The sequence below is a fragment of the Haematobia irritans genome, chromosome 4, assembly GCF_050003625.1.
Source record: "Haematobia irritans isolate KBUSLIRL chromosome 4, ASM5000362v1, whole genome shotgun sequence".
Taxonomy (NCBI): Eukaryota; Metazoa; Arthropoda; class Insecta; order Diptera; family Muscidae; genus Haematobia; species Haematobia irritans.
Genome location: NC_134400.1, coordinates 25,808,124 through 25,834,392, shown reverse-complemented (window position 1 = coordinate 25,834,392; position 26,269 = coordinate 25,808,124). Strand labels below are relative to the sequence as shown.

At 33.8% G+C, this 26,269-nt stretch overlaps 4 protein-coding genes and 4 long non-coding RNA genes across 9 annotated transcripts; 3 read left to right on the top strand and 5 right to left on the bottom strand.

Annotated features, from left to right (window-relative positions):
- Positions 1 to 5,528: 5,528 nt before the first annotated feature.
- Positions 5,529 to 7,621, top strand: LOC142233079 (uncharacterized). 2 transcript variants are annotated; one of them, XR_012721308.1, is made up of 6 exons: positions 5,529 to 5,586; positions 5,706 to 5,872; positions 5,937 to 6,041; positions 6,107 to 6,617; positions 6,683 to 7,046; positions 7,111 to 7,621. It is a non-coding gene; the product is annotated as an uncharacterized LOC142233079 (long non-coding RNA). The 2 variants fall into 2 exon arrangements; XR_012721307.1 differs by having other exon boundaries at positions 5,543 to 5,872.
- A 332-nt stretch (positions 7,622 to 7,953) lies between these two features.
- Wdr92 (dynein axonemal assembly factor 10) lies at positions 7,954 to 9,321 on the top strand. Its single transcript, XM_075303862.1, has 2 exons — positions 7,954 to 8,327; positions 8,391 to 9,321. Exons 1-2 carry the CDS (start codon positions 8,053 to 8,055, stop codon positions 9,232 to 9,234), a joined length of 1,119 nt encoding a protein of 372 aa, XP_075159977.1. The 5' UTR covers positions 7,954 to 8,052; the 3' UTR covers positions 9,235 to 9,321.
- Positions 9,322 to 9,496: 175 nt separating this feature from the next.
- On the bottom strand, positions 9,497 to 12,232 carry LOC142233077 (tetratricopeptide repeat protein 27). The gene is made up of 4 exons (XM_075303861.1): positions 12,077 to 12,232; positions 11,640 to 12,010; positions 11,075 to 11,574; positions 9,497 to 11,007 (listed from the first exon to the last, which is right to left on the bottom strand). Exons 1-4 carry the CDS (start codon positions 12,129 to 12,131, stop codon positions 9,558 to 9,560), a joined length of 2,376 nt encoding a protein of 791 aa, XP_075159976.1. The 5' UTR covers positions 12,132 to 12,232; the 3' UTR covers positions 9,497 to 9,557.
- A 1,140-nt stretch (positions 12,233 to 13,372) lies between these two features.
- On the bottom strand, positions 13,373 to 13,876 carry LOC142236384 (uncharacterized). Its single transcript, XR_012722010.1, has 2 exons — positions 13,644 to 13,876; positions 13,373 to 13,586 (listed from the first exon to the last, which is right to left on the bottom strand). It is a non-coding gene; the product is annotated as an uncharacterized LOC142236384 (long non-coding RNA).
- Positions 13,877 to 14,285: 409 nt separating this feature from the next.
- On the bottom strand, positions 14,286 to 14,664 carry LOC142236957 (uncharacterized). The gene is made up of 2 exons (XR_012722276.1): positions 14,557 to 14,664; positions 14,286 to 14,499 (listed from the first exon to the last, which is right to left on the bottom strand). It is a non-coding gene; the product is annotated as an uncharacterized LOC142236957 (long non-coding RNA).
- A 534-nt stretch (positions 14,665 to 15,198) lies between these two features.
- LOC142236874 (uncharacterized) lies at positions 15,199 to 15,687 on the bottom strand. The gene is made up of 2 exons (XR_012722240.1): positions 15,470 to 15,687; positions 15,199 to 15,412 (listed from the first exon to the last, which is right to left on the bottom strand). It is a non-coding gene; the product is annotated as an uncharacterized LOC142236874 (long non-coding RNA).
- A 1,312-nt stretch (positions 15,688 to 16,999) lies between these two features.
- Positions 17,000 to 19,516, top strand: LOC142236689 (T-cell immunomodulatory protein). Its single transcript, XM_075307926.1, has 4 exons — positions 17,000 to 17,292; positions 17,349 to 17,441; positions 17,498 to 18,499; positions 18,562 to 19,516. Exons 1-4 carry the CDS (start codon positions 17,157 to 17,159, stop codon positions 19,170 to 19,172), a joined length of 1,842 nt encoding a protein of 613 aa, XP_075164041.1. The 5' UTR covers positions 17,000 to 17,156; the 3' UTR covers positions 19,173 to 19,516.
- A 1,898-nt stretch (positions 19,517 to 21,414) lies between these two features.
- On the bottom strand, positions 21,415 to 25,340 carry LOC142236690 (ubiquitin-conjugating enzyme E2 R2). The gene is made up of 4 exons (XM_075307927.1): positions 25,184 to 25,340; positions 24,154 to 24,817; positions 23,774 to 24,072; positions 21,415 to 21,895 (listed from the first exon to the last, which is right to left on the bottom strand). Exons 2-3 carry the CDS (start codon positions 24,649 to 24,651, stop codon positions 23,791 to 23,793), a joined length of 780 nt encoding a protein of 259 aa, XP_075164042.1. The 5' UTR covers positions 24,652 to 24,817; positions 25,184 to 25,340; the 3' UTR covers positions 21,415 to 21,895; positions 23,774 to 23,790.
- Between the last annotated feature and the right edge of the window lie 929 nt (positions 25,341 to 26,269).

Genomic DNA, 26,269 nt, shown 5'->3' with positions numbered 1-26,269 from the left:
AAGGCAAATTTTCCTTAAAATAAAGAAAAGCATTTTTAATTTAAAGAAATCGTCTTTAACTCAACTGACATATTGAATTTTTAAATATAAGATAAAATCACTTCAAATATAAGCTAACACTTATTTTAAATATTTGCATCTTTGGTTTAAAGTTTTTTTTTAGCATTAACAAAACTGTTTTTACTTTGAAGTATCTGGCATAATTTGGATTTTGAAATTGGAATTTATTTGTACATAAATATCTTTATTAATATATCGCAAAAAGAGGATAAAAATTCGATGAATGAGATCTCTATCCAATTTTAATGATCCTAGATTTAAAGCCAGGGAGTTCCGTCAAAAATATCTTTAATTTAAAGAAGCCGCGTCTTTGGATCGGAATCAATACCAAAATCCTTAAGGGAAGGTCAAAATCTTTGGACTCAAGTAAACTTTTTTTTGAGTGCAGGGCATCAGCCGATTTAAATTTTAGTTCTAGAGATTTTGTAGAAGTACATAAAATTGTCTCCAAATCGGTTAAGATATAAATATTTGTATATGGGAATATAAACCTTCATGAAGGAGTTGAGATGGTAACACAAATTTTGGTCTACAAAGTGGTGAAGGGTATAATATAGTTGGCCCCGCCCGACTTTAGACTTTAATTACTTGGATACCATAAATATTATATTTGGCCAGATTTTGTGCGATGGATACCAAATCCAATATAAGCGATAATGAAAGTTTCGGGGTCCGTAAGTCCGAAACTAGGCCTTTCCGACAAAAAAAAATTACATTACCTTTTTGGATTCCAAATCGAAAAATCTAATCGACCAATCGGACAGCTTAAGCTAAAGTAGATATAAGCCCTTGGTTGTTCAATTTTTTAGCAAAAACAATTTTTAAAAGTGTTCATGTGTTTGACAGATGTTTGCAACAAAATCAGAAGTTCATAACAAAATGAAAAATATGGGCATTTTTTATCAATTTTACTTCTTTTAATCAAAACGAATCAATTTCAATTTTGTTTTCTTTTGCCAATTGTGGACAAAAACAGATATGTTTTTTGTTACATAAAAGAGATAAGATATTTGAAATTTATATGTTATTTTTACCTTTTCATACAAAACACTTCAATATGTTGAGCGGGGTTTATTTGGTGACTGCTGTTTCACAGATGTCAATATTTTAGTTATTTTCTCTGTTTATGTGAGTGATCTTTCTACGAAGATATATTGCCTGGCGTAATAGGAACTTCAGCCAAAATTTATAAAGAGCACCAACAACTGTGAACGAAGAAACAAACGAATCGTATATAGTCGATTTAGCTTCTTTTTATTAGCCAACGTAATGATTAATATGGTGGTGGTTATTGGTGAATATTGCTACTATGATGGAGAAGAATATTTGTAGATAAGATGCCGCCAACGACGATAGATTATTGTTACAATCCTTATGTTTTAGCCCCTATATTTTAGTTCATTTCGTGGCCAATTTGATTGGAACATTCAATAATCACACTAAATATAAACTATTTATTTCGTTTTATAATTTGCTTCGCTTTTTCATAATCTTTATATTGATTTTTATTACACTTTTGAATTTGAATTTAATAGATTAAAAAAGTTCGTTACATATTCTTTCGTTTGAATATTTTTATTAATAAGTTAACATTATTTATATTTTTAACATATAACTTATTATTTTCATTGTCTTTAAATACTATATTTGTTATTTTTAATTATTTATGGTTAAAATAAAGAAAAACTATTTTAAATTAATTTCATTCACTCTTGCTAACTGTTTGGGGATTTTTTTATTGCGCCAGTGGGGTGAGGCCGTTTATTCGCGTCTAGGTATGTTGTTGTTTTGTTACGGCCAATGATGAATTTGTTGTTAATAAACACGCGAATCTGTCTCTCGTACAGTAAAAGCCAATGACGTCCTACAATTTTCACTCTCAAATAATTTTGCTTTCTCCTAGCGAGTGTTGCCAACTGTTTAGAAACTAAAAATTTCGTAATATATTACCTAATGCCCCCAATGTGATAAAATGTCAACAAACATCTATAGCATTTTCACATGAAATTAAACCTTTTAAGGTAAGTACTACGTTCGCTTTTCGAGTTGAAATTTTCGAGGTTACTTTATTAAAGCAGCTGATTATATAAAGCTTCTAAATGAACTCAATTGATGTGCAGTTTCTTATTCCTCTAGATTTCGGCATGACTTTACGGGAATGTGTTTGTTTTCATTTTTAATTTCGATTATTTCAGCAAAAGTAATCGCGAAAATAAAGTGATTTTCAACTCGAAACCCGAACATAGTGCACACCTTTAGACTTTAAAGGATACCTTTTTTAAACCAAAATGAAACGAATTAAATTAATCCTGTTTCAAATAAAATTAAACCTTTTACAATTCAATTAAATATTTCTTAAATTCAAACAAACCCGTGAAGATTTGAAAATTGACTCAGGGCGTGATTCTGATCAAAGATTATAGATTGTAGAAAGATAGGAAATTGGCTACTGAGGAGATCAAACCATTTACCAGATTTGTTTAATACCCGAGCCAAACGCGTATACGACAAGTATTGACATAGCATTAAAATGCAAATAAAAAGAAATTAAGTGCACGAAATAAATTTCCATAAAGGGGAAAATGTAATTTATTTTTGTTGTTGCCTAAAATTCAACATTGTTTCATTAAGAAAATTAAATTTGGAACAAATCTACTTTAGCACAAGTTGTTAAAAATAAACAAATTTTTTTGAGTGTTGGAGAAGGGATTTCAAATCGCAAATGTAAAGTAAAAAAATTGGCGGAAAAGCCTAGTTTTCGAGATACCGACATCTAAAAATCGGTATTTTCCTTTATATTTTCTTAATTCTGACAGCAATTTTTCATGAAATGAAAAAAAATCTGTTTTTTGCGTTATTGGTAAAAATAGTACATTTTAAGCAGAAAATATTAAGTAAAAATTTTGTCGGAAGAGCGTAGTTTTCGAGATACCGACCCTTAAAAATTGGGTATAGGTGGCCGGTCTTCGGCCGGGATTTGACACTTTCTCCTATGGACAGGGTCCAAAGTGGGCTAACGCAAACCCAAAGATATAGGTAGCTGGCCTTCGGCCGGGGTTTGAGACTTTCTCCTATGGACAGGGTTCAAAGTGGGCTAACGCGAACCCAAAGAGGACAGGTAGCCGGCCTTCGGCCGTGGTTTGAGACTTTCTTCTATTTGACAAATTTAAGCCCAGCACTAGACTATACTATTTCAGCGGTGTTAGCGGTGTTCTTTTCCAGAAGTTAAACCAAAATACACCTTTCCTTAAAAAATGGTACATTACGTTTTGTGTTCCAAATCGAATAATCTACATTTTGTGTTCCAATCGAATAATAATCGGACCAATTGGAAAACTTGTGCTAAAGCTACTTAATCCGTTTATTTAAGAAAATAAGCATCTAAATAGGCAACACTGTATATACACTTCATACACACACACTCACTCAATGGCAACAAATACTTTCCACAGTAGAAGTCGAAGATTCAAACCGACTGTTTATGTATTTTACTGAACAATGAAATGTGGTAAGACGGAAGTATATAAAAACGCAAAAAAAAAAATATAGCTCAAACACTCACAGTAAATAACTAGCATAAAACAAAAGCTACCGATTAGGGCGAATGTTACCAAGAAAATTGTAAGGAAACGTAGACATTAATCTCTATACTCTATATTTTATTCAATATTTTATATCTGATTAATTTGATAGCGATTAATTTAATTAAGAAAAATCCGATTCCGCCGCGTTAGTTATATCGAAAAAAGTTATTGTTGTTACGGAGAATGCCAAAAGCAACTGAAAATCATTTTGGGGAGAGAGTCCCCCATTAATTTGACAACTAGCATTTTTGCAAACAGATGTTGTTTAATGGAAAAGTAATGCCAACTTTCAAGATTAAAACACGACCATACGACACACATTTTCAAAAGCCTATAGAGGAATTTGATAGTATTGAACTATAGATGTCACTAATAGCGCATCACAACAGAGTTTGCCGTGTAGCCATCGGAAAAGATTGATAATATATAATAGGAGTGTTTTGTTATTGCACAATACAATACCTGTAACAATTTGTGTACTATTTCGATATCTCGATTTTCGAGATTTCAAATATCAAAAGAGGATATTTCGATAATAGTGTGAATATTGTGTAAGCCTTAATTATTCACCCTGTTCTGGTTTCCGAATTCGCAAAGCTTAAAGTAAATAAATATTTTAAGCTTCATACAATAAAAGTTACAAAGAATTAAGGCCGAAACACGATGTTTTAGTTTTTTTCTTTGCTTTAAAACGGCTTACACATAGAAACTCATATTTGTCGCCTCTAGAGGTGTGCGCGTGACACGAAATTTTCGTGACGCGTGAATCACGTGAGTCGTGAACAAAATTTGAAGGAACTCTCGTGAATGTGCGTGAATGGGACTAAAATGAATATGTCGTGCGTGAGCGTGCGTGAGAAATAAAATCGGTTCGTGAGTGTGCGTGAATAAAATTTCTGCAAAATCACGCTCACGAAAAAAATCAATATTTAATTCATACTCGTATGTAAACTGAAATTAATTTAGCTCTCGAACTATATTATATTTTTGAAGTTTGTTACCTTTGCTGATTTCCGTTTGGAAAATATCGTGAGTCCCATGAATTTGTCGTGAATCACGTGAATTGTCGTGAATCGTGCGTGAGTGTGAGTCTTAAAAAGTAGTTCGTGCGTGAGCGTGCGTGAGTACTGGTTTTCATTTCGTGAATGTGCGTGAGTGGGATTGGCTACCACACGTATCGTGCGTGAGCGTGCGTGAATAAATATTTTGGTTCGTGAACATGTGTGAGTGTGAGTGAAATTTCAGTCACGCGCACACCTCTAGTCGCTTCATAAACATAAACAAATTTATATTTCCATATACAAACCTGGAAGCAACAAATGTTTTTAACGTTAAAAACAAAGCAGCCTATAGAAGCCGAAAAAGTTAAAATTTATTTAATTTAATTTCACGCTTCGGCGCCAAGCTTATATTTATTGTGAGCACTCTCATATAATTATTAACGTTTCAACTTTTTTCGAAGCAACGAAAAAAGCGAAGAATTAAGCTGCGTGTTCATTGTGTGTCGGCCTTTAAATTTTGATGCAATATTCTGATGAGCAAGAAATTGAATCGGAAAAATGTTGAAAGAAATACATCTAACAATTAACAACTTTTAGGCAATGCAAAATTTTACGGTTTGCACAAAATTATTTTTCGCCGTTGAAATTGAAAAAAGGTCGTTTTTCACAACATCGCAATAAACACAAGCATTGGAGAAATGCTTATATTCAATATGCTTTCAAACATTTTTTTAAGGATTGCTTTGATTCGGCGTGGCTGAAATACTTAAATTGACAACTAATGTTATGTTTTGAAGACGCTTTAAGGACAACACTCATCGCATTGGATAACAGCTGATGATTTGGCACATTTAGTTGTTTATAAACACACCTGCCAGAAATGCCTTCCCAATAAACACAGAATGAGCGTTTTTCAAATGGAACAACTTTTCAGTTTGAGGGTAAATATAATTTTCAACATAAATTCAACTTGACTTGAAATAGCTCATCTGCAATACATCTTCAAATTGTTTGCGAATTACTTCCAATTTGCCAAAATGTTGACGAAATCTTTGAAAAGGTGTTGAAGATGATATGAGAAAACTTTGACAAAACACTACCCTAAAATGCAACGAAAAAACCATGTGGTTTTCAATACTTATTTGTGCAACGAAGTTCGTGGTCAATTGCAAGAAATAAAAAAAATGGAAAATTTTAGACAAATAACCAAATAGTATATAAAAAAAGGTAAGTGAAAATAAAAAACGAAATAAAACTTTAAGGAAGTCACTAAATGTATATCTCTTTGCAGAAAACTAAAATTATGGATTCTACGTTCTTGAAAACATTAGAAAGCTGAACAATGAAAAAAGGTGGACAATTAACTGGAACTGCTTCAAATAGTTTATAATAATTGGTACGTCAATGCGAAAAATTAAATCAACACTTTAAAGAAGTCACTAAATTTAAATCTCTTTGCAGAAAACTAAAATCTTTGGATGCTACATTCTTGCAAACAATAAGAAGCTGACCAATGAAAATTGAGTGGCTTATCGACAAGAAAAAGTTTCCAGAAACATTACAAGTGCAACCAATTAAAATTGTTAAAAACAACAAATTGTTGAAATCAACAACTTCTGGATGAAAATGTGCATCACATCGTCAGTTTAATTCATATGCTATTATCAGTTTAAAATGGATAGTTTGTGAATTCCTTCTGCTGAAAATCAATTCTCACACGCGGTCCAGTACGTTCCTAATTTCAAATTGCTCGCATGTTAATAAAAGGAAGGAACCAAAAGGAAGGAAATCGAATTATCAATGCAAAAGTGTTTACTAATAATGTTTAAGATATTTAAAGTTTTGTTGTTTGTTATTTGTTGACGAAAAAAACACATGGTTTTCAATACTACTTTGGACAACAAAGTTCGTGGAAGAAATAAAAAAATGTGGAAATTTTTTAATAATCAATTGAAATTGCTTATAATAATTGGTAAGTAAAATTAAAACACGAAATGAAAACTTTAAGGAAGTCACTAAAATCAAATCTCTTTGCAGACAACTAAAATATTTGGATGCTGATTCTTGGACACATTAAGAGACTGGCCGATGAAAAATGATAGTGGCTTATCGAGAAGAGAAAGTTTCCATAAATCAAAGTGCAACCAAAAAAACTTGGTATTTATTCTTTTCCATATCAACAACTACTGGATGATAATTCGCATCACATCTATAGTTTAATTTACATCGCATCATCGGTTTAATTTGTTATTTTGTGAATTGAAATTGCTGGAAATTTATTCCAATTATCTAGTCATCAAGTTCCTGAAAATTGCCAGTATTTTAATAACAACAATTTTGTAAAACCAACGTTCTTGAGGAAAACACGAGGTACGTGGTCAGTTGGAAGAAATACAAATTGGTAAGTCAAAATAAAAAGTGAAATGAAAACATAATGGAAATCACAAAACTCGATTGTTTTGCAGAAAACTAAAATCATTGGATGGTATATTCTTGGAAGATGTTGGCCGATGAAAAACCGATGAAGGGAACAACAAAGAAAAGTTTTCAGAAAACTTACAAGGTGCAACCAATTAAAACAAAGTGCAACAATTCCTATATCAAGAACTTCTGGATGAAAATGTGCATTACATCAATTTACATCCCGTCATCAGTTTGATATTTTGTGATTTCCTCTTGCTGGAATCTATTCTAACACACAAGCCAGCAAGTTCCTCGATAGTAATTATTTCAAATTGCCAGGATATTAATTAATAGTTATTTGACACCAACATTATGGAGGAAATGGAATTATACATGTAAAAATGTTTAAGATATTTAAACTTGTATTCATAGTTTTATTTATTAATACGTTTAATAAGATAATTACATTTTGATTTGTATTATATTATTATTTTTATATATTATTAATGTTATTTTTAAGATTATTATATTTGTTAACGAAAAAAATAATAAAATTTACAAAATCTCTAGAAATTTAGTATTGACTTTCAGTTAGAACTAGGATTGACTTTCATACAAATTGTGGTTTGAAAGTATTCGCAACAATGCTAATTTTTTATTTTTATCACATTGAAAACTGTTTGAGAAATTATTGAGTAGCGATGCATTTCAATTTGAGGATTACAACTGAGAAATTATTGCTATTGTGTTGAATTTTACTGTTGAGGGTAATGTCTGTTTTTTGTTGAGAACGCGATTTTCTCAACAATTTCTCAACTTGAATATTACCCTAATCCTTTGATAAAATGTTTGAAAAATTATTGAATTTTAGTATTTTTCAAACGTTTGTGTTTATTGGGTTTTCTCCTAGCAACCCGGTAAACAATTATTAACCAATCGAGATTTTGAATAATTCTAGAAGATAGTATCACTGTTCAGACCAAGTTGGAATTACATTTTTCAATATGGATAAGCCTCAAATGATTGAGCACTTACATCAATCGGTTAATTATACAATATACGATACCAAATGGATTCCATGCTCGGCGAAATTTGCCGTTCTAGGTTCTAAACCTAATAGCCAAGGTATTTTGGAAATATATGAATTAAATGAGAACAAATTAGAAAAAGTGAAGACTATAGAAAAGAAGTCTGCTTTCAAGTGTGGAACATTTGGGGCTGCATCATTGAGAAACCGCCATATGGCTATAGGAGATTTTCAAGGGAAACTACAGGTTTTGTAAGTGGTTAAATGCAAAATTTTTTCATTGGTCGATGAACGTAATAACATTTTTTATTGTAGAGATTTGGAACGTCCTGATATACCCGTTTACAATGTAGAGGCCCATTCTTCAATCATAAATTGCATTGATGCCATTGGGGGGAAACAAATTAATTGTGGAGCTCCTGAAATTGTTACAGGTAGTCGTGATGGTTCAGTTAAAGTTTGGGACATTCGCCAAGGTATGGCGCCTGTCGTTGATATGACTCCAGAACCAAATACTAAAGAGGCAAACCCTTTCAAAAGAGATTGCTGGGTCGTGGCCTTTGGTGATAGCTATAACAACGATGAACGTTGTGTGGCAGCTGGTTATGACAACGGCGATTTGAAACTTTTTGACTTGAGACAAATCGCTGTGCGTTGGGAAACTAGTTTAAAAAATGGTATATGTGGCATAGAATTCGATCGTCGGGATATTGCTATGAATAAAATGGTAGTAACTACACTGGAAGGCGGTTTATTTGTATACGATATGAGAACACAACATCCCACTAAGGGTTTCACAAGTCTCGAAGAACGTAATGCTGGCCGCTCAGTTGGATCCAATGGTATAATAACAGGTCCAAAGGCCACAGTTTGGTGTGCTCGGCATTTACCACAAAATCGTGATATATTTGTAACATGCGGAGGAACGGGATCATTACGTCTCTGGAATTATCAATACCCAGAGAAAAGGGTCAAGGATGATGCTGATGGATTTAAAGAGGGTGTTGTAGGATCAATTGAAATGTTAAATGCCTCAACGATATCAACACAACCGGTGCACTGCTTCGACTGGCATCCAGATAAAATGGGACTGGCAGTTTGTGGAGCTTTTGATCAAACAGCTCGTGTGTTAGTGACTACAAAACTTAATTTGTATTAGAATGTTATGGTACAATTAAAATTGTTTTCGATAAAGATTCATATAATACAAATATTCGAAACTCGCAATGGGAAATAATACTCTTAACCTATATTCGTGTTGTATTCAAGGAGGTTGTGGATTTTCTTCTTTGATGAGATTTTATCTCTCGTTACTACTTCGATATTTTTAAACATGATGACTATTCTTTATCAAAATGTTTTCAAAGACTTTTTTTAGGTTCGATTTTATTTGAGAACAAAATTTTTTATTGAGAATAAACTATGGTTGTACCCAATTATTTCATTTTTGTAAAATCGTACAAAAACACATTTCATTGATCTTTACACTCCCATCCTTTGTTTTACATGTGTAGTCATATTATCTAAAAGAGTCTTAACTTCTTCTAATAAATGATCATTTTCAGGGAATTTGGTTGGTTCTTTCTCAATTGCCCTTATACAAGCTTGATCGGCTAAACGTGCCGAATTAAGTTGGGACGTAATCATTACTTCAGTTTCATCTTCACCATGGTTACTAATGGCTTCCAAAGATCTTGTTGACATTTCAATACATAACTCCAAAGCTTTTTTGGCAAAAGGTTGCTTGGTGACCCACACCAATTCTTTAGCTGTATATGCGCGAAAAGCTTTTACCAGTTTTTCGGCCTTCTTTAAAGATGTGGGAGCCAATAGGGCTGCTAATTCCCATACTTTTGGTTCTGATCCATGCTTAACACACTGATGGCCCATAAGAGTTATAGCTTTCTTAAGCAATCTTTCTGGCGTCTGACCCTTCGCGTCGGGTTTGCCTTCAGCTATGGCAGTTATGGTTATACACAGAACTTCCAAATCCAAATATTGGGTCTTCAATTCTGACAAGCGGTTGTATGCATTGATAGCATCTTCAAAATTCCCCGTATCTACAGATACCACCATAAAATTCTCCCATACTTTCCAATTATTATAGTTGCATTTCAACGATTCTCCCAAGACTCGGTGCGCTCGCTGTTTGTCACCCAATTTGATTAAGGCTTTGGCTAAATTATTCCAAGACTCAAAACCCAGAGGTTCCAAATGCGTATATGTAATGTAGGCATGTACAGCCAATTCCCATTTCTCTAACATAATGGCTGCATAGCCCAATCGGAGCCAAATTTTTTCTTGCAGCGAATTAATTTCTACGGACTTTTGTAAATGATCTATAGCTTCTTCGTATTGTTTGTGCAGGAAGAAATAATTGCCCCAGTGGGCTTGAGCCTTGCCACTGGTTTGTTTGGAAAATTCCCAAGCTTTAGCATAACAATCCAAATTGTCAGTAGCGTCACCCAAAAGACAATACAACAAAACTGTTGGTTTCTTTTGTAGTTCTTGTTCAATGATTTCAGCGGCTTTGTGTCGTAATTCCAAGCGTGTATAACAATCGATAACCTGTTGCCAAGCCTGAATTTTCAGATATATATCTAATGCTGTTTTCACCATCCCTAATGAGAGTAACAAGTCACACAGTTGCATTTGTACTTCCCACTTGGGTTGCAGAAAGCCGGCAAATGCATATGAAAAACGTTCCTTGACTGTATATGTGTGGTTCGAGAGCATTTTAACAGCCTCTTCGCATTGTTTCCAACTGCGTTCCACTGTTCGTCGGTGATTTGATTCTTGCACACAGTTTAATAATAAAGCCGACTGTCGAACTTGTAATGGTCCATGTTCCTGGTAGAGTAATGTGTGCGTATATGGTTCCAATTCCTCGTCAGCCAGCCGATCCTTGGGTTGAGACCTTCTTAGTTGTCGACTAAAATTAATGAAGAAGAGCATTAATATTGAACTACAAGAATCTCCGTATATTTCAGAAATCTTACACTTTAGATAAAACTAGAGCTTGCAAAACACATGGCAATGTCATCACTTCATTATCTTTTTCTTCAATGAATCGTATACGTTCCAAACGAGTATCGTCTTCATGCAATAAAAGCTTAGGTAACGTTGTGGCTCCATTGGTCTCTTGAGCCTTTGGTAACTTCTGATCCTTGGTCTGTTCTACTTTTAAGCATAGCTGTGGCAAAGCTTTCTGTTGGAATTTCGTCCTCAAACCTAGTAAACCTTGTACTACAAGGTTAACTTCTAAATGTTGACACAATTTGTCCAAAGTGTCTGCAGCTTTTTCACCGCGGTGATATTGCAAATATGAATTAGCTACTTCCAAATAGAGTAGAGCTTCATATTCCTTGTTATTCAGCTCAGAAACATGATTCAGTAGCCAATCGGCTTCCAATTTTACTTTCTCGTAAAGATTCGAAGTTAGTTCGTCAATGATGTGTTGGTGTATACAAATGTAACGCAAACACCACCAATGCAGAACCTTTATTGGGAGGAAAATGCAACATAATTCTAAACCATGATGGGATAGCATTTAGTTTGACTTACAATAGAATCTTTGTGTAAATCTCCCAGCCTTTTCAAAATGTCTCTTGATAGCAGAAGAAACTCTCCAACAACAACATTGGGATTAATTTCCTCACCATTTTCTTTCAGTTCCACAAAGTAATCACCTACAAGTGTTTGTAATTCCTTCACAAATCCTTCTAATTCTGTTAACTCGCAAAACGGTCCGGTAAAATTTTGTTGTACGAAAGCCAATAGCAATTCGATTGCTACACACAATAGATCTTCACATTCCTCCTGGGTCAAATCCACTGAGGTGCTCTGTTTACTCCACCACAATTTTAATGACTGTTCCAAATTATCGCTACACCATTTTCCAGACCATACACGTTTCAGTGACTCACTGGAAAGTTCTGCAATATAATGAGCAAATACTCATTTAATTCTTATGAGTTTGATTCCAAAAACTACTGGCTTACCATTTTCTTGCACCGTATCGTTAAAATTACATAGGAAATTCAAATTAAACTGCATTTTATTATTTGTGAATCGTATTGCCCGAAACAACTATCGCACGTTTCGCATTTTTTGTTTTGAATATTGCCGTAAATGAATACAAATGTCAAAAGAGTAGTCAGACACCAGGTAGTTGAACCTAAACAACATATTGTCTTTTAATTAAAACGCTTAATTATTTTATGAAAGTATTGGTATCGTAGAGACGTATAGTGTAATGCGCTTTACAGACTATCAGTTATTCCGGACGGAATGTCGGTGTTTGTAAAGAATCTTGCAGTGTGCCGGATTGATTCGGCTTGTCGGCGATGACTAAATAATCGGTAAATGTGTTATCGTTCCCATAAACATGCTGCAGTATCGATTATGCCTTCGGACTTATCTTATTATGTGCACAATATATGGGATATGTTCGACACGAGCACTGTCGTCCTGAATAACTGATAGTCTGTAAAGCGCATAACTGTAAAGCAGTCCATAAGGGCAATATTCATATACGAAACAAGCGATTTGTTACTGAAGATTTTCCTTTCCTGTTTTGATCATACCCTATTCAAAATATAGGTCAAAATATTGAAATAAGTTTCATAGAAAAAAAAAAGAATAAACAAAGGCTTTTAAGAACATGGACATGTGAAAATAACATAAAAAAAATTTTCCCTTTGCGCTCGCGGTAATTATTTGGACATAGGTTGCATATATGTGAATTTCGAGTAAAGGTGAGTATTAAGTTCGAGTTTAGCCGCTAAAATCGCTAAAGTGAAAACTAAATCAGTAAGAAAAATGCATGAAATTATACAGATTTGTTGCAAATTTTATTATAACTTGATGGGGAAAAGCCCAAAGCAAATTTTCACAAAGTTTGTATTCCTTAAAATGGATTATTAAAGAAAAGTAATCGTGAAAAAATGACGTTTTTAGCGGCTAAACTCGAACTTAATACCCACCTTAAATGTGAATTTCTAGTTTCCATGGTAACTGTCAAACTAAAACATCTCAACCCTCCCTGCCAACATTTTTTGAATTTGGGGACTCTTTTGAGAATCCCCACTACGTCGAAAACAATCATATACGACATCAAAAACTCGTCGGAAAAGCGCCGTCACTATTGAGAAGTTGTACCACGCCAAGTTACTACAAAAATGTTTCGCATGAGTGCAATTATTAGGTGCCTTTATAGATCAATTTAGAACGACGCCAATAAGGGACCCTCCAAACAATCAGAAAAAGTGCATTTTAAGATAGTTGTAAAAGAATCATTGTGGTCGAGTAAAACACGTTTGTTTAGATATTTATTAATTTTATTAAACATTTACAAATTCTTAAAAATATAACATTTATACCACTATCACATTACATTTAACATAATTTTTGGCATTAATGATGATGTTGAGTTACAAGTAGCGAGTTACATGTTGCTGCGTCTATCAACCAGTGTTTTTATTCCATGGAGGCAGCGTGTCTGTAAAATATCTGAAAAACAATCACTTTATTCCATTTGGAAAATCACCAAATTGTTCACCAATATACCTTTCACAATTTTAAGCGTATAATCTATGTTTTCAGAACTTTATTTTCGTTTTTATTTAATTAAAATATAACAAGCTGGTTGCGCTTGGCGTTTCACAAAAAAAAAATGGTTTTTTTAACAGTAGGGATGGCAAATTACTTGCATGTACTTTTTGATGTACCTTTTCATGATGGTTGAAGTGACATTTACGAGTCTGTGGTAACGATGAGGTTGAAATGGAACTTTGAAATGCTGGCAGGGCTGTGTGAACGGTGAAATGTTTTGGAAAAACGAATGAAGAAAACGAGTCGGTGGGAACATAGCATTACTCCACACAAAAACGATAAAACTCTTCAAAATGTCACAAAAAAGTACACACAAAAAACCATTAAAATAACTACGAAATACCCTGCCAACATTTTTTGAATTTGGGGACTCTTTTGAGAATCCCCACTACGTCGAAAACAATCATATACGACATCAAAAACTCGTCGGAAAAGCGCCGTCACTATTGAGAAGTTGTACCACGCCAAGTTACTACAAAAATGTTTCGCATGAGTGCAATTATTAGGTGCCTTTATAGATCAATTTAGAACGACGCCAATAAGGGACCCTCCAAACAATCAGAAAAAGTGCATTTTAAGATAGTTGTAAAAGAATCATTGTGGTCGAGTAAAACACGTTTGTTTAGATATTTATTAATTTTATTAAACATTTACAAATTCTTAAAAATATAACATTTATACCACTATCACATTACATTTAACATAATTTTTGGCATTAATGATGATGTTGAGTTACAAGTAGCGAGTTACATGTTGCTGCGTCTATCAACCAGTGTTTTTATTCCATGGAGGCAGCGTGTCTGTAAAATATCTGAAAAACAATCACTTTATTCCATTTGGAAAATCACCAAATTGTTCACCAATATACCTTTCATAATTTTAAGCGTATAATCTATGTTTTCAGAACTTTATTTTCGTTTTTATTTAATTAAAATATAACAAGCTGGTTGCGCTTGGCGTTTCACAAAAAAAAAATGGTTTTTTTAACAGTAGGGATGGCAAATTACTTGCATGTACTTTTTGATGTACCTTTTCATGATGGTTGAAGTGACATTTACGAGTCTGTGGTAACGATGAGGTTGAAATGGAACTTTGAAATGCTGGCAGGGCTGTGTGAACGGTGAAATGTTTTGGAAAAACGAATGAAGAAAACGAGTCGGTGGGAACATAGCATTACTCCACACAAAAACGATAAAACTCTTCAAAATGTCACAAAAAAGTACACACAAAAAACCATTAAAATAACTACGAAATACCCTGCCAACATTTTTTGAATTTGGGGACTCTTTTGAGAATCCCCACTACGTCGAAAACAATCATATACGACATCAAAAACTCGTCGGAAAAGCGCCGTCACTATTGAGAAGTTGTACCACGCCAAGTTACTACAAAAATGTTTCGCATGAGTGCAATTATTAGGTGCCTTTATAGATCAATTTAGAACGACGCCAATAAGGGACCCTCCAAACAATCAGAAAAAGTGCATTTTAAGATAGTTGTAAAAGAATCATTGTGGTCGAGTAAAACACGTTTGTTTAGATATTTATTAATTTTATTAAACATTTACAAATTCTTAAAAATATAACATTTATACCACTATCACATTACATTTAACATAATTTTTGGCATTAATGATGATGTTGAGTTACAAGTAGCGAGTTACATGTTGCTGCGTCTATCAACCAGTGTTTTTATTCCATGGAGGCAGCGTGTCTGTAAAATATCTGAAAAACAATCACTTTATTCCATTTGGAAAATCACCAAATTGTTCACCAATATACCTTTCACAATTTTAAGCGTATAATCTATGTTTTCAGAACTTTATTTTCGTTTTTATTTAATTAAAATATAACAAGCTGGTTGCGCTTGGCGTTTCACAAAAAAAAAATGGTTTTTTTAACAGTAGGGATGGCAAATTACTTGCATGTACTTTTTGATGTACCTTTTCATGATGGTTGAAGTGACATTTACGAGTCTGTGGTAACGATGAGGTTGAAATGGAACTTTGAAATGCTGGCAGGGTAGAAACATTTAGCAAATTCGATTTGTATATATTTAAACAACTCACCTTGAGTATTAGAACTCATATTTACATATTTTTTATAAAAATATTTATTTAAAAAACAATTTTACAAAAATTGCGCTGCTTAACTCTTGTTACCAACTATTTAAAGTTTTATCAACATTAACGGATGCTTGTGCATAAACAGGATTGCCAACAGTAATAATTTATTTTGATTTTTTACTATCAATATGTTCGATAGTAAACCCCATCTAGAAAATCATGGCTGAACAAGAAGGTTAAATCATGGGCCCATATGATTACAATTTTTTTATTTCTACAAAATTTTAAGATGTCAAAATCATATGTTTATGGTGATTGCAGCTCTCCAAATGACACTGCATAGCAAATGCATCTCAAACAAACTCGCGCATTCATAGCTGGAGAATTGTTCAAAGATGACTTGAGTATCTTGATAACATATTCCAGACCCAAAATACCACGCACATCAGTTTTTAAACTGCATCATAAACTGTTTTTGTTAATAGATGGCGAAGATCCATTTGACTGACTTCCATTCTTAACTTTGGTGGTTATTATAGTCTTATTTGTCTCATATCGGCGTTCCTCGGATGAATTATCCACTTAACAATCACTCATAGTAAAAGTGGCAATTAAATTTGAACCTTTATTTTTCTCTGGATTTTAATTATTTTTTCAGGACAATTGAAAGAATAAATAATTGCCACTTTTACCAATGCCATACGATTCTTTTATCAGCTGATTTTGACTTCTTAAAATTGTAAACAACATATTGAAATTTGTTGTTTTTGTTATCGTGATTTAACCTCCTTATTCAGCCATGTAGAAAATGTTAAAAATGTAAAGTTGAAAATTTGACTTTTTGCCGCTAAAGCTGGGTACTATGTTTAGTTTTCAAGCTGAAAACCACGGTTACTTTTTTAAATTAATGAAATTATAAATATAAAATGGTTCACAAACAATTCCTTAGATCTTTTCAATTCATTAATTCACAAGACTTTATAAAAATATAATCGTCTTCATATATATTTTTGTACTTTTAATTTAGTGTTTTTGTGAAAAATGCGAACATAGTACTCACCCTAAAATCGCGATTTCAGCCATAGTGCAATGGAGACGCGATTTAGACAAACTTTAGATATCGTCTATGAGTGTTTTCCATTTGACTGACATCCCTACATGAACATCAGCCTATCGATTATATTGTACCGTTACGTTCAACTAATGAAGTTTTAATGCCATAAATAACAACCGTTCGTATCAGCTGCTGACTGACACCTTTATATTGACTCATTATTTGGGAAAATTTATATCGACAAAAGAAAAAGTGACAACAATAATTGATATATTAGAAGGCAGAATAATTGATATAGAATAGGATAGATAATTTTTTCTCCAAAAAATATGTGCTAGATACAATTTTTATGAATCTAAAAATGTACCAACATAACACAAATTATCTCAAGTGGCTATTGACCACTTTGGCCTTATTCGTGATTAACAACGTACAAGCGAATGATGTTGATGTGACCACACAAGTTTTTGGAAATGTAAAAGAAGGTAATCAATGTTTTTAATATGGTCAATTTCGTTCAAAATAAAATTTATTGTATTAGGAATTGTTGCTGCCTTTGGCGACTTCAATTCGGACGAACTAACTGATGTATTTATGATAAAGGATAAACAACAAGTATTACAAATATTATACGGTAAGTCTTAAGATTAAAAGTGGCCGAAATCTAACTTTATTTTATCATCCATCCAGGAGCTGATACCGATCCCTTATTGCGTAATGGTCCATTTTGCTACTACGAGAAATATGAAATCGTTAGTGTTATTCCCGGTGACTTTGATGGAGATGCTTTAATGGATGTTTTGGTTTCTCTTAAGCCTAATGGAAGCACAGACAATATATATAGTATTTACATTAATTGGGGTGGACCTGATGGTCTCAATTGTTCAAATGTTAAAGAGGAACCTTTGCTGAAAACCAAAGGGGAGCCATTAGCCATAGACTTTAATCGTGACATGATAATAGATCTCTTTGGCTTAAATGAAAATGAAGTTCGCACATTTTGGATATTCAAGAAATCTCGAGAAGCTCCAGAAGTGCGTCATCAAGCCGATCCACCCACAACTGCAAATTCTATTGTACCTCGTATGAAAATACCAAATGCTAATGCATATTTAGATTTGAATGACGACTTCGTGGCAGATCTCTTTGTGCAAACGGAAAAATTTTATGAAGTATGGCATGGACGAACTGAGGCTCCTTTGGAAGATTTTGTGTTTAACCGTACCATTGATATTTCAATTATTGGGGCGGATTACAAACTGGGTCAAGCTGTATTTGCAGATTTTGCATTGGAAGGTGTAGAAAATATAATTCTGCCAGTTTGCTTTCATAAAGAATGCTCAAATTCGACCATACTTGTCCATGATGGTAAAAATTTTCGTGACATCCATGTAAATTTCAAAGATCCCCAGGCAGTTATGTGGGGTTTTGTACCACCTATTGAGAATGACGTTTATTTGAAAACAATTACGGCACGCAGTGGTGATTTTAATATGGATGGCTATCCAGATTTAATTATGACCTTGCAAACCTTGAATGGTCCAAAGAGAATGCAAACGTTCCTTTTGGAAAATATACCCTGTTCAATGTGTAATCCTCCTTTGAAGAGAACTTTTGAAGTTAAATGGAATGCCTTAAATCCAATGGGAAATGATACCGTAGCTGGGGCATTCTATGATTTCTTTCAAGATGGTAAGTATCAAGAGAATGTGTCTTTTTTTGATAACACTTAATGTCGTATATATTTATTTTAGGTGTATTGGATGTTATTCTCATTGAAAAGAAACAAAATGTATACAAACCTTTGGCATTCCGCAACACCTTAGATTACGATGCAAATTTCGTAAAAGTCATTGTGCTAACTGGTCTTATAAATAAAAAGAATCCAACATTACACACACCCTTGGGACGAAAGAAGCGTACTTATGGCACTAACTTACCAGGTCCTCGAATTACATATTTCACCACAACTCAAGACGGAGACCTACAACGCGGTTCATCGGTACAGCTGCCTCAATCGTCCTATTTTGCCTTACAACTACCCTATACTATCTTTGGCTTAGGGCGAACTCCCAATTTTGTAGATTCTTTAACTGTTGGCTTGGGTCAAATGTCTCGAACGTGGACCCAACTTATACCTAATTCCCAAATTATTGTAGTACCAAAACCTGTTGATGATCCGCAGCGTTGGAAGGCTCAATTGTTTGTGACACCAAGTAAACTTATTGTTATGAGTGTTGTGGCACTTGGCGGAACATGTCTCGTAATCATTGTAATAATCCTGGTGCTTTATATAAAAGAAAAACGCGAAGATAAGCAAGAGAAATTGCAAGAGGCCCATCGTTTCCATTTCGATGCTATGTAAAGTGATGGGACCGTGATAGTATATAGAATATATTATTTTTTTTTTTTGTTTCTTCTCCCTATTCTCATAGTTATATGTTTAAAATATTTACTGTCTCATTTATGTTTTATTGTAGTAATATAGGTTTTAATGTATTAAATGATTTATTCTTTTACGATTTAATTTTTTCCAATGTTAAGCTTGCACCATTCAAAAATTGTACTATCCGAATTCATTAGAAAAAAGCGATGGCGGAAAATGCTTTATTAAGAAAAATCTGATAAAACTAAACAACACTACGTTGTGTATCATAAGTTATTCGTATCTATTTCCATACTCAATAAAACAAAAACTTCACATACAAATGCCCTCTTAAGTGGTTTATTATATTTGAATAAATGGTGAAATTGAAACCACGGTACTATCTCATATACCCTCCGAATTGGAATTAAAACGTTAGGCAATTTAAAATTCGTCTTCTCGCTATTAAATCTTTATTCCAAATATTCTCTAATGGTTCGTTTTTGGTCAACTTTCATCGTTCCTAAGCTGGTGCTCGTTATAATCACTTGAGTGCTAATCTGTTTCTCTATAGGTCTGATGCCCAGAATTTTCTCTGTCTTGTAGGCGGAATGCTAATTGTCCCGCTTATTTCGAAACAAAATTTCCGCTAGATCTATTACAATATTCTTACGTTACATTTGTTGCCGAACCTACCTGTGGCTGTATCAGCCAAGAGTGAAGTTGGTATCATATGCAATGACGTTACGCCAAGATCATTAATCCAATTCTTTGCCCATTAACCCTCATTGCAGTTGATTTTCTCAAAGGACTGCAAATGTAGTCACTTGGCAAAAATATCGACTTTTGTAAATTGTTAAATAGTCTATGTGTTCTTTTCTAAATGACAAAAGAGCTTCTCCATCTAAAGGCTGGTGCTATGCTCGATTTTCACCCTAAATTAAAAGTTTTTAACTTTATATAACTTTATAGATAAAAATTTTTTATATTATTATACAATCTTGCAAAGACTAGGATGGAACATTTCCAATACATTGGTTGCGCAACATTTCGTCTTTTGAAAAAAATTATGCAACAAATTAAGCACGAAAACGAGAAAATCGAAGTTCGTGGTTCACAGGTGAAAATCAAAACTGTTCATGTTTATTTTCTTTACTATGTTATTGCAAGGAAGGCAAAATCCCTACCATTATTGTTATTTTGCGCTTGCAATTTTGCTTTTCACTATAGTGAAAAACAAACTTAGTACCGGCCTTTAGATGGAGAAGTAACCTAACCTAAACTAACTCACCTTAAAAGGGGATTAATCAAATCTGAACTATTAATATAAAATCATTGTGTAGAAAAAGTTTGTTTTACTATATTCTATGTTTATTGGCATTTTATATAGATTCTTTTGAAGTGTTTTTGAAATGGAAAAACAAACACTAATATTGTATGGAGATTACATTTTAGTTATTGCTAAGTCGGAAAAAACATCATGGTGAAGCAAAGAAATGAGCTATAACGTTTAAATATTTATACTGAATGTTTTTGCATCTACAAAGTTTTGTAAGATTGATGAGTTTATTGCTTGATTACAGTGTTAAAATGAACTTGATTTCCATTATGGCGAATGAAGTTAGCTTTTTCAGTTTTATTTATGTATAGTTAATACCTATTAAATATAATTTATATAGCTTGTGGTACGTGTTAATTTATAATTAAAATATAGGTGAGAGACTTAAAAAAATATATGTATGCATATGCGCATATTATTGATTACAATGATTTCTTCGTTTTCTTTTCTGTATATTAATCTTGGCCCTTAAACATTTTAAAATTATGAGGAGTTTTTGTTTTTTTCTTTTGTTTTTAATATTTAAACGAGATTGGACTTAAATTTTACTCTGTAGTTATTAAAAATATATTTGCAGAATTTTTTGTTTTTAAGTTTGCGTACTTGTTCTTCTTTTATATTTTGAGGTTTTAAAAAATTGAGACATTGATTTTATTCCATACCATGACTTGAGTATGAGAAAATTAGGTTTTGTTGTTTTTAAAACTAAACGAAAATATAATTTCGAAATGACGGAGAAATTATCTTAAAATTAACAAAAAAACCTATATGCATTTACTAACAAAATGGTTAAAATTATATGTAGAACTTAATAGTGTTATACAAGAGTTTTTAACTTAATTGCAAATATACTTGTTGTAGAATGAGGTCATACAAACTATTTAAGAAAAAAGAGTATATTCATTTTGTTGGGTGTTTAGTGGTTCGGGATAACCTTTTTCTGTTTATTAGTTTTAGGAAATATGGCAATTTTCTTGTTTTTTTTTCTATGTTTTCAACAATATAACTTTTCGTTTCATTTTGTTTTTGTGTTACTATTTGGCTTTAAAATCTTTGTTTCTTTTTTATTTTATTCTATTCTTTTTCTTTTAAAAACAGATAACAGTTTAATTTGGATGCTTCTTAAGTAAATATATTTCTTAGGAGTCGGTTGGTTTTGTTTGCACGAGTTTATTATTCGATTCCTCTATTACGAAAGATTGCAATTTGTCAGAAGTAAAACAAAAAAATAAAGATAAAGATAAGAAACAAATATAAAATAAATTTAATTAAAAATACTCCAAAATAAAATGTTTTCACGTTTGCTGCTTTTAAATTTATGTGGCGCCATCGGAAACACAATTTCTATCCGTACAATTTCTTTTCATAATCACGTATAAGTTGTCTGAAAATAGAATGTGTAAAGTCATTTATTATAAACATTTGTAAATGTATATATTTATTAAAGTTTTAGGTTATTCAATTTAACATTATAACCGGAGCCACTGTGGTGCAATGGTTAGCATGCCCGCCTTGCATACACAAGGTCGTGGGTTCGATTCCTGCTACGACCGAACACCAAAAAGTTTTTCAGCGGTGGATTATCCCACCTCAGTAATGCTGGTGACATTTCTGAGGGTTTCAAAACTTCTCTAAGTGGTTTCACTGCAAAGTGGAACGCCGTTCGGACTTGGCTATAAAAAGGAGGTCCCTTGTCATTGAGCTTAACATGAAATCGGGCAGCACTCAGTGATAAGAGAGAAGTTCACCACTGTGGTATCACAATGGACTGAATAGTCTAAGTGAGCCTGATACATCGGGCTGCCACATAACCTAACCTAACCTATAACCGAATATAGCGGTCAAATGTCGCATGTAGGTTAGGTAACATTAGTCACTATATGATAAGAGCGTATAATTTTTCAACTTTTTTTCTTCAGTTATTCCATTAAAACTTATTCGAATTTTCAAGCACAACGATTAGGCGAACATTGCAATTATTTTTTTTTCAAATGCTTCAATGAAATTCAACAAAAAAATAACAATTTGTTCCCGCAGTCGAAACTTCCAACGGCATTAGGGCAAGTAGCTTAGACTGTTATATGAAGCCCAGCCATCTCTTTTTTCAACTTTATAAACTCACTCTAGCTTCCTTGTAACTTTATAAACTCACTCTAGCTTCCAACTGTGTAAACTGTCTGAAAAATACTTTTCCTCGATGCATGTCAAATAGGCCCGCGGCTGACATGGTCTTTTTTTCGACTGGTGTTTGTGCGCAGCGAATGATAAATTTTGAAAACAAAAAGTAGTCGCATTGGTCCAAAAAAAAAAAAAACTTTGACTGTGGTAAAGAGAAGGATGCGTTGTCATGGTGAACGAAAATATTTTTCTTCGGCAAGTGGGTGCCGTTTTTTCTTCAATTCGAATAGGTCTGTGATCGTATTAACCTCGATCGATGTGGATCAATCTTTGTTATTTCCAGAAAAGGCCATCACGTTTTTAGCCATTATCTTCAGATATCATTCGCAGGGTGAAATCCACTGGTTTGATAGTTCCTTGGCCTCACAAAATGAAGGGCAAACTCCATGGATTGCACTAAAAAGTGTCAAACATTGCTCTGATATTTCGTGACGCATGCAATCTTTTGAAAAGACTGTTGTTTCAGCTATCTCATTTTGGTCTGCCAATACGTGATCGATAACTGTCGGGCGCAATTGGACATAGCGACCAAGTCGAAACATGCTGGGCCTACCTAGGGGGTGTCTGAAAGAGGGCTGTCATACTCCCAAAAAAAGTCGAGTCTTCTAGAAACCCGAGAAGCTACAATTAGTTGAGTCTTCTAAAATTCCAGAAGCCAAGTCTTGGGACCGGTCTCTATCGAGGTTATACCAGGTTATGACTTATAAATGCATTATTGCGAAAAAATTACCAGAACTCCTTCCTTAATGGCAAGATTCTGGATAGTGTCTAAGGGAAATTAACACTTAAATATTACTATGGGGTGAAATGAGCGCTCAGAACGATGAATGTACTGGACACCCAAAAAATTTTGACTGTATTCGTATATATGATTTTTCCAATTTGGAAATATCAGAGCTTCACACATAAATAGTATACCACGACCAAAGTCATTCCAGGAATTTTGTTCAGGTTTTCTGACCCCGCAGGGGCCAACTTGTACTACTTATCTACTTAAACCACTAATTCAATCGAATCTGTTTCCTAGGATTTATATGTTGCTGTAATGCATCAATCTGAGGCATGAAAAAACTCGTGGACTTACTCATCTTTCCCCATTGATTAATTTGCCGCATTATTTCCTGCATCATCATCGTCATCTATATCATCATCCTCCTCATCATCATCATCATCATCATCGGTTGGCAAATCATCTTCGGTTTCCAGATCAAATACATCGTCGAAGAAATTTGAATCGAGTGTGGGTTCTGTGGTTTCTTTTCTTTTGGGTTTAATGCAATAATCTTCCAATGTCATGGGCACGACAATGCCTTCTTTAATGGCATCAGCATTAGCTGCTAACGCTTGCTTACGTATAATATTGGGATATTCATTATCTTTACCCTAAAAATATTCAAATATTGCATATAGCTCTCACAGCATGAGTATTTCAATTTATTTTGAAATGTGTATCCAAAATCTTACCTGAGAGTCCCTCCATCTGCGATACATAACCGATGCATCGACATTGGCTGGCGAATATGTATTCGGTTCATTGAGCAACGAAATAACCGATAGTAGTATGGTTCTTACATTCTGTGTTGGATTCCAGCGTTCACATGGTAACTCTCCACTCTGAGGATCGTCAACTGGTGGATGTAATATCGATATACACAGGTCCCCATTCTCATAGACATTAGGATGCCAAACTTTTGTTAGAAAACGTATGGAGGGTGGAGAATAGGGGTAGTCGGGCGGAAATTTCATGTGAGCCTTAAAATAACCACCCTGATATAGAGTATCGGGTGGACCGAATATGGCTACCTCCCATTCGAAGAGATTGTCCTCATTTACAAGTTTGACACGGAATCCCTCAACTGGTTCTTCTTGTAGGGATTTGTATTCAAGGGCCAATGCACGGACAGCTGAGCTGCTGGGTGTGGCCAAGGGAGAATTTGATGTGGAGGCCAAAGAATGTGACATTTAGGCTGACTTGTAGTGGGATAAACCAACACTTGTTTCGCTGTCTGTATTGTATCTGCTATGAAGTGTAACGACCGTAGCGTCCAGTGCCAAATAAAAAATACTCTAGAATGACAAGTGCAATTTTGACGAGTGATGTACTAGATTTCCTTTGTTTATTTTTGGCCTGGAATGGAAAATATAGTGGACAGTGAAACATTGTTGCCATACCAAACAACACTGTAAAACAAAAAACAAGCAAGTTTCAAAATTTAGATAAAGAAAAACAAAACAATGGATTTATTTTCCTTGCCCTTGAACCCCTCGCTAACTCCAAATGGTGAAGAAAACTAAATTTACCAAAAAATGCATATCCCCTTTAACATAATATGGACCGAAATCTACTCACAAATTCAATCAATAAACATTTTTCATATTGTTCAAACTAAATGATCAATGGTAATTTTTATTTGTGTATATTGTTTGTATTTTTTCCCCAATAACAATTGGCAGCCTGTGTTATATTATATTTTCCATTGTTATTGCAACTTACTTTTCGATTGATTATTGTTCCCTTATTATTTTGGATAATTTCTGTTGAATGATTAAGAACTTTTTCCCAAAATTTTCAATTTTGTATTATAACAAAAAAAATGCAATTAACTTTGTCATTTGCCGTATTCGGTCGAAATTTAAGCAAGTGAACAGTTGTATATTTAGGTCCTTTATATGTACTTTTACGTACTAAATAATTGGTCTATTGGGGGCAGTGCTGCCGCTAGTGAAAAATTGAGTGAAGTAGATTTTGGAAAGAAGTGGAGTAGATTGAATAAAATTGAAGTAGCATACATTTTTGAAAACAAAACAATAGAATTCATTTTATTATACCCTCCACCATAGGATGGGGGTATATTAACTTTGTCGTTCCGTTTGTAACACATCGAAATATTGCTCTAAGACCCCTTATAGTATATATTCTGGGTCGTGATGAAATTCTGAGTCGATCTTAGCATGTCGGTCCGTCCGTCCGTCTGTTGAAATCACGCTAACTTCCGAACGAAACAAGCTATTGAAACTTGGCACAAGTAGTTGTTATTGATGTAGGTCGGATGGTATTGCAAATGGGCCATATCGGTCCACTTTTACGTATAGCCCCCATATAAACGGACCCCCAAATTTGGCTTGCGGGGACTCTAAGAGAAGCAAATTTCATCCGATCCAGCTGAAATTTGGTACATGATTTCAGCATGTGATCTCTAACAACCATGCAAAAATTGGTCCACATCGGTCCATAATTATATATAGCCCCCATATAAACTGATCCCCCGATTTGGCTTCTAAGAGAACCAAATTTCATCCGATCCGGCTGAAATTTGGTACATGGTGTAAGTATATGGTCTCTAACAACTATGCAAAAATTGGTCCACATGATTAAAACCGCTATGTTCATCGTAATTACAGGAATAGGAAAAACAATTAGGTAATATGGGGAAAAATTTAAAAATTTGAAGCAGAACAAAAAGTGAAGCAGATTTTTGGAAGAAGGAGTGACGAAGTAAATTTTGTGAAAATGAAGCAAAATACTTCGATTGAAGTAGTAGCGGCAGCACTGATTGGGGGTAATGAGTTAGTGGCAAAC

What these genes read in the sequence shown, in the direction of transcription:
- Wdr92 (XM_075303862.1), top strand. Translation starts at nt 8,053, where the DNA reads ATGGATAAGCCTCAAATGATTGAGCACTTACATCAATCGGTTAATTAT. An exon ending in CAAGGGAAACTACAGGTTTT is followed by an intron (nt 8,328 to 8,390) that starts GTAAGTGGTTAA and finishes TTTTTATTGTAG; the next exon opens with AGATTTGGAACGTCCTGATA.
- LOC142236689 (XM_075307926.1), top strand. Translation starts at nt 17,157, where the DNA reads ATGAATCTAAAAATGTACCAACATAACACAAATTATCTCAAGTGGCTA. An exon ending in AGTATTACAAATATTATACG is followed by an intron (nt 17,442 to 17,497) that starts GTAAGTCTTAAG and finishes TCATCCATCCAG; the next exon opens with GAGCTGATACCGATCCCTTA. An exon ending in CTATGATTTCTTTCAAGATG is followed by an intron (nt 18,500 to 18,561) that starts GTAAGTATCAAG and finishes TATTTATTTTAG; the next exon opens with GTGTATTGGATGTTATTCTC.
- LOC142236690 (XM_075307927.1), bottom strand. Translation starts at nt 24,651, where the DNA reads ATGTCACATTCTTTGGCCTCCACATCAAATTCTCCCTTGGCCACACCC. An exon ending in GCAGATGGAGGGACTCTCAG is followed by an intron (nt 24,073 to 24,153) that starts GTAAGATTTTGG and finishes GAATATTTTTAG; the next exon opens with GGTAAAGATAATGAATATCC.
- LOC142233077 (XM_075303861.1), bottom strand. Translation starts at nt 12,131, where the DNA reads ATGCAGTTTAATTTGAATTTCCTATGTAATTTTAACGATACGGTGCAA. An exon ending in CGATACGGTGCAAGAAAATG is followed by an intron (nt 12,011 to 12,076) that starts GTAAGCCAGTAG and finishes ATTATATTGCAG; the next exon opens with AACTTTCCAGTGAGTCACTG. An exon ending in GCTCTAGTTTTATCTAAAGT is followed by an intron (nt 11,008 to 11,074) that starts GTAAGATTTCTG and finishes CATTAATTTTAG; the next exon opens with TCGACAACTAAGAAGGTCTC.